General features: G+C 48.7%; 3 protein-coding genes across 3 annotated transcripts; 1 reads left to right on the top strand and 2 right to left on the bottom strand.

Annotated features, from left to right (window-relative positions):
• Positions 1-642: 642 nt before the first annotated feature.
• LCP9604111_4899 (uridine-cytidine N-ribohydrolase) lies at positions 643-1979 on the bottom strand (the record flags this gene model as incomplete). Its single annotated transcript, XM_039072648.1, has 5 exons — positions 643-1188; positions 1247-1563; positions 1614-1818; positions 1866-1873; positions 1922-1979. The coding sequence occupies 5 exons, from the start codon at positions 1977-1979 to the stop codon at positions 643-645; spliced, it is 1134 nt and encodes a 377-aa protein (XP_038928870.1).
• A 255-nt stretch (positions 1980-2234) lies between these two features.
• On the top strand, positions 2235-5759 carry LCP9604111_4898 (PXA domain-containing protein; the record flags this gene model as incomplete). The annotated part of the gene is made up of 4 exons (XM_039072647.1): positions 2235-2745; positions 2826-3639; positions 3813-3848; positions 4808-5759. The coding sequence occupies 4 exons, from the start codon at positions 2235-2237 to the stop codon at positions 5757-5759; spliced, it is 2313 nt and encodes a 770-aa protein (XP_038928869.1).
• Positions 5760-6636: 877 nt separating this feature from the next.
• On the bottom strand, positions 6637-8323 carry LCP9604111_4897 (transcriptional regulator family: Centromere protein B, DNA-binding region; the record flags this gene model as incomplete). Its single annotated transcript, XM_039072646.1, has 3 exons — positions 6637-7753; positions 7802-7823; positions 7879-8323. The coding sequence occupies 3 exons, from the start codon at positions 8321-8323 to the stop codon at positions 6637-6639; spliced, it is 1584 nt and encodes a 527-aa protein (XP_038928868.1).
• Positions 8324-11861: the final 3538 nt, after the last annotated feature.

The following is an 11861-nucleotide window of genomic DNA, read 5'->3' as shown; positions in this document are numbered from 1 at the left end:
CTTTGGGGATGTGGAGAGGCCCGCAACGTATGACGTTCTTCCTTTCAACCGGCTCAGGGCCTCTGGAAGAATCCGTGGACTTCATTGAACTTCATAGGGATTCCAAGTTGATTTTTACGTATTCTTATTGAATTTTATATAGCTGAGAGTCAAATCCCCTGAAAGCCAAGAACGTGGAGCCCCCTGTTCTGCAAAACAAACATACCAAAATGGTGTGATCTATATAGGTCATTCAAACCCCTTTAAATGAAGAACAAGCTTACATCGAGCTTGCCATATCCTAGCGATTAAACCTGAATGGCTCTCCATGTTGGCAACCCGATTCTTCATTTAAAGGGAAATTGCGTTTAGGGGGCATTGGTTACCTCCTATTAGATTGCCTGTCGGGTTGTCTACGGGCCAAATAAAGGCTTTGATAAACAATGCATATGGTCATGAGTCAGTATCTAGGTACTAAGAACAAAGAATGAAATTTCTCGGAGTACAGCTTGTGACTATTTGGAAGGCAAATCCTGTTCTACAGTCTCCATCAAGATATTGTCCTAAACAGTGGAGCTCTATGTGCAATTGAGGATCTAAATCACAGTCTAAATATTAACCAGAACCCTGAAAGGATTTACAGACCATCTAAAATGTTGCAAATCAGGCCACGCGTGCAGCATTGCAATCATCGGCCAGCTGGACACATTGTAGGACCATGTTCCAGAAAGCATCTAGATCAACACCCCTGGGAATAGCAACACCCGGACCATCAACAGGAGTAGCGATCGAGCGCCCCAGTTGACCTGTAATAGATACATCTTTCCCGTGCTTTCCATCGGTGACAATACTCAAAGCAAAACGCTCGCCGCCTTTGTCATCAAAAGCGAGAGTTTGATTGGGGTGCACGTTGGCAAAGGCTGGGTTCAGCGTCGACAGGATCGCGGCCACAGCAAGGGGATCATGCAATGGAGGCCCGGTGGTCAAACCAAAGGTTTTCTCGTATGTGGCAGCAAAGAAAGTGAGTAGCGCGTGCAATATCTGCCGAAGGATAGTAGGATCCTCGGCCGAGTGGATCGAGCCATACAAGATGCGCGTTTGAACAGCCTGTGTGGCCAAGACCTGATGTGTGAGATCTAAAGCCATAATAGCTGTCTTAGAAGCAAGAACTGGGTTGCTAAAGATTGACTCAGCAGACTCTGGGTCACACTATAATACCATCGTGATTAGACGAGCCAGAGAAGGATGAAAGGTTTTGCGAACGTACATAGAAGTTGAACTCAGCCCATGGGGTCACATTTCCGATCCTAGCCTTCTCACCAGGTAGTCTACTCATGGGGGCATCGGTGAATCCTCCACCAATGGCACCACCCATAATGCTCAGCCCTTGGATGTGTTCAGCTACCTCGGGGAATGTGGCAAACAACAGTGCGGCGTTGGTCAATGTACCCGTTGCAACCAGCCAAGGAGTTCCTTTGGGTTGTGCAAGAAGAGCATCTCTCATGGCCACAATGGCGTTCTTATCGGTGATGGGTGCTCTAGTGGCCTTGGGAAGAAGGTCAGTCCCATCAAGACCGGACTCGCCTGGAAAGTGTTATTAAAACATTCTGCTCCTGATATCAGCATCAACTTACCGTGAATATCAGGTGCATGAAGAGCAGGCCGTGAAAATGGCTTATTGCTACCAGGATAGACGGGAATGTCAGGCTTTCCGATCGCTTCCAAGACGCTGCCGGCATTGGCGGTTGTCTTCTCTAATGATGCATTTCCATGGACAGTACTGATTCCAAGAAGCTTCAAATATGGGTGATGAGCGGCGATCAAAATTGCAAAAGCATCCTGTATCGTATTAACAAATGTCTCTCTAGAATTTCTTTGATGCTTACATCGTGGCCTAAGAACAGTCAGTAATAAGAAGGCGGAAGGAACATGATAGACTGACCAGGATCGCAATCTAACCACAAGGGAGTAGGACTATATTGATTAACTTGGTCTAACATGGTGGATACCTTAGAGCAACAAATGGAATTGAAAATCAAGAGGCCACTTGGGCTCTTAAGTACATTTGGCCGGACATAAACAGATCCCCGCATCAAAGGAGGGAGATAAGGCTTATCTTGAAGCCCTAAGCCCTATGGTCCCAATTGGGTCGATACAGATTATCAACGCTTCTAATGTCGACCTTACTGCTTTTAACAGAGAACGCTTTTTTCCTTGATATGTGTTGAACCAACTCTAAACATCTGTGCGATGAAATGAATGATCCGCTCCGCCCCGGCCTTCAGCCGATATCTCATCTTAAGGCTGGGCCGACAACCTCCAGCTCCAGATCCACCGCGCTGCCTTCCCCAACGACGCTTCAGCCTCCTTCGCGTCCTTCATCTCGACTCCGTACACAAAGAGATACTGGCAAGGATGATCTGGACTCCGTTAGTGACAAGGCCACCACCGCTCTAATCCGACGCGTTCTATGCCCCCAGACAAGCAGCCACGGAGCATCTTCCCCACAGCCTCCGGAAGAGCTGTTACCTCCCCTCACGAGCTCCAATGACGTTGATCGTCAACTCTACGCCCTTCTCGCCATCATAATAAAAGAATTTGTTTACTCGTGGTACTCGAAGATCACCCCCGATCAGGCTCTTGTGAATGAGGTTCTACAAGTAATCGCGCATTGCACGCGTGCACTCGAGCAGAGGCTGCGCCAAATCGACGTTGCACAATTAGCCCTGGATGAAATCCCTAGCCTGGTGGAAGCACATGTAATCTGTGAGACTTGACCGTTCTAAAGTCCCTCTTGTCGGAATCCATAGTTGTTCCGAGAAACATTGCTGACTATGATCTTCCAGCATACAGACTGGCCAGGCAACAGTCACATCTTTCTGGTCTACCGACATCATACCGTACAATCTATCATGAGCTAAACCCACACCCTGGTCTTTCTCCAGTACCTGATCCAGGAGATCCAGATACAATCGTCGAGCAGACAGACAACGAAGCGGTCTATCGCCGACTACTCGCCAACGGTATCCTAGCAGTTCTTCTTCCAACGGAAGATCTCGAGAACAGCAGTCTCCGGGCGCTTGTGGTTGATATCATAGCAGACCTCATTCTAGGAAACCAAGTCAGTGGCAGGGCATGTGAAGGATGGTTCATTTGGGAAACTATGGGCAAACTCGCCGCTCAAGTGGGACACCGTCAAAACCAAGATGACACAAAATCTGCCCCGGACGCTGGAACCAATCGACTAGAAAAATTCGGCTTGCTTTCAACCGAAGATGAGCAGCTCCCGGACCAGCCACCGGCGTCGTTCTCGGCCACTGCTTGGATATGGAACCTTCTGCAGACGGTTTATCTTGGTTACGTCGTCTTGCGTTTCATTGCGATAGGCTTATTTCGTGTTGCATCGAGTCCAGGCCCTTCTTCGCACGGTGTTGGTGTTTCACCTGCCTTACCCATCGACCAAAAAAGAGATGGGATGGAGTCGTCCGATGGCATCACACGTAGGCGGCCGGTTCTCGACTACCGGATGTATGCCATGATTTCGCAGATCCTGGGACTCTCATGGAGAACGCCATGGCTGAGTGGATTGCTTGCCCTATCCCAATACCTTATTTTGGCAGGCCCAGGCAGGGTCGGCGCTACGGACGGAATCTTAGATAGGTAAGTTCTTGTTCTATTTTCTTTTTTTTTTTTTCTCAGTCTGCTGCTTCTCTCTGCAACCCCTCAACGCCCCAACACTCGAGGGCTCAGGCCTTGGGAATCAAAGACTGTGGAGCAACGGTACGATCTCCGAAACGCAATCTACGGGTCAAGTGTCACTTGTGCGAGTCAAGGTGGGACATGAAGCCTCTTGCTCGCATGCTGCGTCGGTCACTTGATCTGTAACCTTGGAAGGCTGCAATTACCTGTGCGAGGGATTACGGTCATCTTACGACCTTACGAGATCTCCTTACTGTACGGTCATTACCGTCAGTCTTACCAGGCTGTTCTGGCATCGGATTGGTTGCCCTCAAATTGGCCCGAGCGACTTGAATTTGTCAATCAGGGATGTCTGTGGGCTGCCCGCGGATGCCCCGTCTCTGAATCTCCTTTGAGACAGAAAAATCCTTTGTGTGTGATAGCGCCGGGGCCCGGCCCTTTCCGTACCGCTCGTCCACTTTTGTGTTGGAAATCTTGATGATTGCAACATCTGCCAACTTTCAAAGCGCTTGGTTTACCAAACAAAGAAATGACATCGCATCCTGGCAAGAATCGTGCACCAGCAAAAAAGAGAAAGAAAATGAAAAAAGGAAAATGGGGCCGATCACCCATCGGTGAAAGTGAACTAAGGCCTCTTTTGGCGCAAAAAGAAAAAAAGAAACAGCCCCAGTCGAGGCTAGTGAATTACTGGATTCGGCCCAATGAGCGAAATTCCTGTCGGGAAGGATTGGAATTTGTAAGCTGACCGAGGTTGGAGCATAAGCCCGCTTGTGCTCCAGGTACGGAGAACGCTGCCGGGATGTTACCCGCTGAAGAGGTCTTTTTCTCTTTGACGTGCGAGAAAATGATATCCCAGTCCTTGTCCTGGCCCAAGCTCCTTCATCTCTGCCTAGGCCGATCATGCTCCGCCTCACCCCCACTCCATACGGCCAATCCTGATTTGATGGCAACTTCGACTTTTCCTTAACTAAACATGCGCGAGAAGGGGAAAAAGCCACAACGTCCCGGGGAGCTCCACAGTCGAGATTCTTTCTTCACTTTTTTTTCAATTAATTTATTATCTTTTTTGGGAATTTGCTCAATTGCTCCGACGTCATGACTTGAGAGAGACCTTTGCTAACTGCTACAGATTCCTCCGGGAGACTATCGAGGAGTACGTGCTGACCCCCACTTTGTTGCCCAACCTTCTTATTGTAACAAGGACCGCCTTGTTCCCGGCCAATACCCGTCCAATATCTCAGATAGCGGCTGGGAATATTGAAGCTCCGTCCTCGGCTCTGCAGTCGGTGCAGACCTCGACGCCCATTCAGCAAGCCTTCGCACCCACGGTCTCAAATACTCCTATTGTGGAAGGAGTCAGGGGCCCTGATGCCGGTATCTTTAATGAAACCAATAATGCGGGTAACAGCAGCAACGGCGGCAATAATGGGAGGGGTACCTCAACATCCACCTCAGGCCGCCAATCGTCACTTTCTGCCATTGCAGCCGATGTCCCAACACCATCAGAGCTAAATGACCCGGCCGAAACCGTAAAAAGGAACGGCCCATCTAGGACGGAGATCGCCGCTATCAAGCGACGATGTGCAGCTAGTCTCCTGGCCGTTATCCCGCGCTCCGTCGTACGAACTTTCCTTGGTGTTCCCTCGTCGGCGCCTCCACCGCATTACAGTAGTGATGGTACCTGCAGCACCAACAGTTTGCCCCATCTCGTTACGTCGTCCCCACCAACTCCCCCAAGGGCGCCCCATGAATCTTTCCAGGAGGGGAAGGAAAATCTGGCGCCGTCGCATTCGCATTTGCCTTCGGACCCCTGTCCACTTGCATGTGGTCAACTTGCCGCTGAGCGGCTGCGCACAGACGATGATCCGTCTGCGGGGATTGATCGCGAGGAATTACATCTCCTAGACACAATCGAGAAAGACTTTCTAGACCTCTTTGCAGATGAGTACTGCAATAAACATCTAGTCTGGAGCATTATCGAGACAGTTCTGGCCAAGGTACTCCCTGAAATGGCTGAGCGCAGTGTTGAAGATTTACTGGAGGATCGTGGGATAGCGTCAGTGCCGCCTGCATTTGTATAGAGTACATATAGTTTGCGGCTTTGTTATTATCAGCAGACCTTAATTGATGAGATATGCCTTATGACTAGCATAACTTCCAAACTCAAAAATAGTGTGATTGTAGAAAGATATCGGGGGTATAATAGAGAAAATTAATCTGCCATGGTTCATCTATAGGCGAACCAGAAAATTTCATGTCCTTTCCGCGTGAGCAGCCCAGTTTTTTAGAAAAAAAGAAAGGGAAGAAAATTGGTATGAAAAGAGCGTAAGAAAGAGATTCAGTACAATGTACTCCGTAGGAGATCAAGGAAAACAGAATGCTAGAGAAAACAAATGACAGGGGGGGATATAGAAAACCAACAGCAAAAGAAAAAAAGCAAAAAACCCGAAGAAGAAAGCAAGCGGTAAAACTCCCGAGTCCAAGTCCGAGGCCGATGATCCCAAATCCGTATACCATCACAAATTGCCATTTGTCCATTATTCCATATGCATCGTCCAGACTGGGAATACCAGGGTATGTGTGCGCCTATAAAATCCATCACCCAAAAAAGTTCCAAAGGAAAGTAGAGGTCGCCCTCTGGATATGTGTATGTTTTTGTTTGGTTGCCCAGGTTTTATATCTCGTTGCCATCGCGGACTAGAGAAATAAGAAATGGATATAAAGAAAGGTTCCGTACAAGTGATCAAAAAAAAAAAAAAAATAACAGAGTAGCAAAAGCACTAGATGAAGGAAAGGAAGAAGAGAATGGGGAATCACGAATCAAAGTAAAGCAGATAATGTTAGAGGGGGAAGGAGGGAATGCCTCAAGAAGAAATGAAACTAGCAGTGCACAAAGACAGTGGGGGAATAATCATAAAAAAAGAGACAAGAAATGCAAAATCCAACTTGCGCAAGGACTCATCCCAAATTGTGGATGCTCCGCTTCTTCGTCACATGCGGGATATGAATATCCTCATGTTCATCAATGCGCGGCAAGCCACTCAACAGAAAGCCAGCCTGGCTCCTGGCAAGTTCAAGCCTCTCCATTAGCTTTACGATGGTCATGTACTCCTGTGCCGCCAGACCAGCAGGCTGATGGTCGAAGTAGTTGATGACGAGTTCAAGGGCGCGACGGGCCTCGTCCTGCGTCGGTGATCCTGGAGAGCTGACGGGCGAGATGGTGGTAGACTTTGACCGCGGCGGCATGTACTTGGTCGTGATCTCAGGGTTGCTGCGATTGCGCTTGATGACGTTTGTCTGGCGGACCGGGAACATGGCGGGCTTGGAGTCGTCCATTTCCAGTGGGGATTGCAGGGTGGAGACCGTAAGAGATTGCTGGAGTTCGCGCTTTTGGCGATGCGGGTCTGTGGTGTCATCGGCTGATAGGAGGGTTGGATCAATGGGGACGGGAGGGGAGGTCTGGCTGTGCAGTCGGTTGGTGTCGCTGTTGGTGAACGGGAGACGGGATTGGCTCGTTGGTGTTGTTGGGCTGACCATACCCGCCGAAGAAGTGTCGAGTGAGGTTGTGCTGTTGGAATATCCGTGTTGGTATCCCCCTGTCAGATCGGGCAGTTCAGCCATGTCGTGTTTGTTTCTTTCTTGGCTCGTTGGGGACAATGGGGATCCAAAGCTATCAATGGAGGATGTGGGCGAGTGGCTGCCAGGGCTTCGAAGAGCAGACCCGAACTCTGTATTGAGCTGAATTGGGCTGTTTGAACAGCTACGAATTCCGGTAGATCCTCTGCGCATTTTTGCGCCGAGGAGATTGTTCTTCTGCTTGAATTTTTCTAGCCAGGCTGCAGTGGAGACCTTTTCCTTGCCTTCAGGGCAGCCGCAGATACTGGCGAAGAAAAGTGCTTTCTCTTTGATCATCTCATCGCTTAGGGGATGTCCTTGGCTGTGGAGGTTCTTTGCCCAGTTGGATAGAGCTCTCTCAATATCGGGGACTCTGCCCTTAGCCCGTTTGATAGGAGACCGACTCCCATCTTCAGGGTTTAGATACTTTTCCTTCTGGCGAAGGACTTTGGAAACAGTGCTGTATATGTTAGATTGAATCAAATAAAAAGCGAGGTCGAAATGATACCTTCTCTCGACTCCAAACAACGCTGCACATCAAAGTCAACCTAGTTCCTGAACACAGACAAAAGAGATAATGCTTACCTCCAATATCAGTCTGCTTTGCAGTCTTGTTTTCCTCATGATATATACACATTTGCCGGCGATCATCGTCGGTAAGTGTCCTGCGCGGCGTAGTCCCTCCAGTGGAGGTCTTTCGCACCGGACACATGGTAGCCGAAGGTGACACCGATGTCGGGGTGGTAGAAGCAGGTAATCCAGACGCAACAAACGGAGAGTGTGTCGTGAGCATGCTAGGCCAGGAATGCGAAGGCATGGGTAGGGGCATGGAGGCGTAGGGCGGCGGAACTGACATGCCATACGAGTCCACAGCCATGAGCTGCGATGAGCCGTAGTCGAACCCACTATATTCGTGCATGGGGGGCGAGTGCTGAGGAGAAGCAAATGAGCCTATCTCCACCCATGGCGAATGGGGGAATTCGCTCTCTGGCTCATGATGAGTCTCCGTTTCCATGGCGGGCTCCTCCATGGACAATGGATCTCAAGAACAATGGAGGTAGGGCTTTTTTTGGTGGGGTTTTGGTTTTCGTGATAGGCTCGAATCGGGAGGAAATCAAAGAAAGAGAGACAAACGAGATCTCGGGAAACAATGAAACAATCTAAGTGTGAGACAATAAAAGCTGATGCATGTTCCACTGCTTCCGTAGACCTATATAGAATTGCTCTGATAGAGAGTATTGTCCCGAGAAGGTAGCTCTATAGACCACCTAAGTGAAGTAGAAGGGAAGTGTATAAAGTATACAATCTGCAAGAAGGTAAAAGAGCATGCGAGTAAGGCAATGGGGGTTAAAAGGAAAATTCCTTGGACGATCATATCGCGTGGATTTGACAGAACGACAGTGAATATCAATTGCAACTGGCACGAGAAAGACCACCGGAAAAAGCCATGATAACCTTTCCCCCCGAGAGTTATCCAGCAACCCGGTTGGTGATTGGTCAATACAGTGAAAAGTTCCAACCAAAATAATAAAAAAAATATAAAAAAAATATAAGAATAGCCAGAATAATATCTCGATTTTAATATTTGCTCAATTTCAAAATCATCCCTGTAAATATAGGAGGAACGGCGTCTGGTTGGTTGGCCGTGCGATATATTGCGGCAGGGGTTGCATCTCGTCAGGCCCAATGCGTCTGGCGTATTACGGTGTAAAGGTATGGAAATCTTCGTTCTCAGGGCTAACGCGGTTTGTTCTTGTTTTTTTTTGGGATTTGTGGGATCTTTTTTTTTTCTTCTTTTCATTCTCCCGTATGACCTTCCAACCAGGATGGCAGACTCGACGGTACCGAGTACATATGTATGTTATATACTGGCAATATAACCTGTGGCTGGCCGTTGTCGGCCTCGCCTTGACGAGGCTGAGGGTCTCATCTCAAGAAACTTGGGTTAAATCAGGGTTGATCATCCGGAGAAGGACGGGGTTCGTTCAAAGGGTAGCCCAGTTTGTAGCTCGATTTGCTGGGAGCCGGGTAGCGGATCGTTGAACCGCTCAACCTAAAGCCCGCTTGACATCCATGCACATCGTATGCGAGAACGGCGATCAGAGTGGACCGGGAAGAGGATAGCGGCAGGCAAACTATTGATTCTGCTTCCGTGAAAAGAATCTTCATTGGGAATATCTTCATTTTGGCCGAAAAGCAAACCGTTGAATCGGAGACTCAACATTCAGATTCCTGTCCCTATAGGGTATATTGCGAGGCAAGGTTCCGACTGTGGAGGTGACCAACCCGGATCCGAGGGTCTTAATCTCCAGTAAACACAAATCATAAGGTGAAGTAGACCGAGAGAGAGAGCAAATCCACATGGAATAGATTGCACGGATTGAACAGAGTCCATACAACGAGGGAAATATTACCAGACTGGGGCAGAATTATGTGGGCAGGCGGATCCTAACCTTGGGAGTTCGGAATATCGACCGCATCAGACATCCACGAGAGCTGACACGGCTAGAAATGAGGAAGTGAGCAATAGGCCGATCGTTGGGTGGACGAATCTGCTGTCTCCGTTGCCATGCTGTTGATACGACGGGGTTCATCCAATACAAGGGCCGAACAGCAGGTTGGATAGTGGTCCAATCACCGGGCGTAGAAGGCATCTCTTGGCTGTGAAAAAGAGGGGAACCTCTCCCCCATTTGCCATGCGGTTTCGGCGCTAAAATCCAGCCCTCGTCTTTCTCCACTACGACCCACTGCGGTCCCCTCCGGCCCGGGAACCTTCACCATTTCCTTGCATCTTGCATGTTGAACATTGTCCAATTGGGAAGGTAAGGGCTAGAAACAGAGAGCAGATACAGACTATAGAGAGTATAGAGAATATAGCAGTTGGGGAAGGAGTGTAGTTGACTATCAAGGTGGTACCAAGGACCGTAGGACGGCGGGCTTCTACAACATATAATACGCTCTACTATAGAACAGGTATTCTCATTTGAGCGGTCTAGGTAGATGGATACTACCCAAATATCCAGCAAGACCCCGCTTGTTCGACTTAACCACGAGGAAGCCGAATGTGAAATCAGCCTGCTTTATTTGGGCACTTGGAAGGATTCGTTCTCGAAACCTGCCGGGATGGAATGCGTCTGGAAGACAGATAACGTAGCAAAAGCAAAGCAAAAGGTGACTAGGGAGGTCTGACAAATTAATCCCAACACTGAAGAGGACTTCAATTGGTACGGAGTACTCTCGCTTATTTGGTCGCAGTACCAATCATTATGCTTGCTGCCGTCGGATTCTTTGCTTTGCACCAGTTAAATGAGCGGAAACAAAAGAAATGTGTGACAAAATTCAGAGGATTTTAATTCTACCACGGATTTTAATTAGACGGAAATCGCGTCGCTAGTAATAATCGGGTTTTTAAGGAAAATTCGGGGTAGATCCAGCTGGCCTGACGCCATTGGAGAGGTTTTCCGATCTTTTTAGGGCAAGGGCATTACTCTTCATTATTTCCACTACTATGTCGGAGAAGGAGCAGGAACAAGTCTAGACCGGTCAACATTGAAATCCTCAGGCCAATTCGTATCTTTGCTTCTTGCAATTGGATCTGTCATTCTTGGCTGTCATTTTCAAGCTTCGGGAGAAATTATCTGTTACCCTCGGGGTACACAACCGTAGGGTAACAAGGGTCAGTGTTACTTGAGTCAGGTACCGATGGATATACCTGTTGCAATTCCAATCCTGCCCGAGATATCTCCGGAAAGTCGAATTGTGCAAAATAAATAGAACTGTGTATAGAAAATCAATGGTGGATATAGGGGAATATGGCATGGATAAATACTACTCTCGCTTGAGGTATGTGAGTAACACACACTAGTAGCTAGCAAGATACTTTGTACTCCGTATACCATACAAGGCTAAGGAAAATAGAGTAAGAATGCTTCGCTACTCTGGGGAAGAGCATGGCTCATGCAATGCAATGCGACGGGGATGTCCGATGGATCCTCCACGAGATCATAACGTACGTTATAGGCTACACGGGCGGTCGGTGCCCTCATAGTCACCTGATGAAGAGGTTAAGTATACATAATCCGTACACCCTCGTACGCCGATCGTGCATCTGAGAACAGACCAGATCGTGAACAGCCCCTTTCTCGTTTTCACTGAATCGGCGATATGCGGTCTCCACCTCACTAGAACTATTTTGTGTCGCCGCAGAGATTCACGAGAACTACTCAGTAGCGTACTAGACTTAGTAGACACCATAAGAACCCCCTGTTGGGTAAAGTCATGGACTTCGTACTCGTAATACTGTGTATTGGATAGGAATCGATCAGATAAACGTCCGCAATTCAACCAATATGTCTCTCATTCACCGCTTGTTCTTAGAATCATTTGTACCTTGCCTCACTTTTTGCTTTTTTCTGTTTGGTTGAAATAGTTTGGTTAATTTGCATTTCGATCCTGCGCAGATCTGTACGGGGGGGGGGGGGGGGGGGGGGGGGGGGGGGGGGGGGGGGGGGGGGGGGGGGCGGGGCGGGGGGGGGGGGGGGGGGGGGGGGGGGGGGGTCGGGGGGGGG

The sequence above is a fragment of the Penicillium roqueforti genome (genome assembly GCF_015533775.1).
Source record: "Penicillium roqueforti strain LCP96 04111 chromosome Unknown scaffold_11, whole genome shotgun sequence".
Taxonomy (NCBI): Eukaryota; Fungi; Ascomycota; class Eurotiomycetes; order Eurotiales; family Aspergillaceae; genus Penicillium; species Penicillium roqueforti.
Note: the sequence above shows the minus strand (reverse complement) of the source record. Positions and strands in the feature narration are given on the sequence as shown.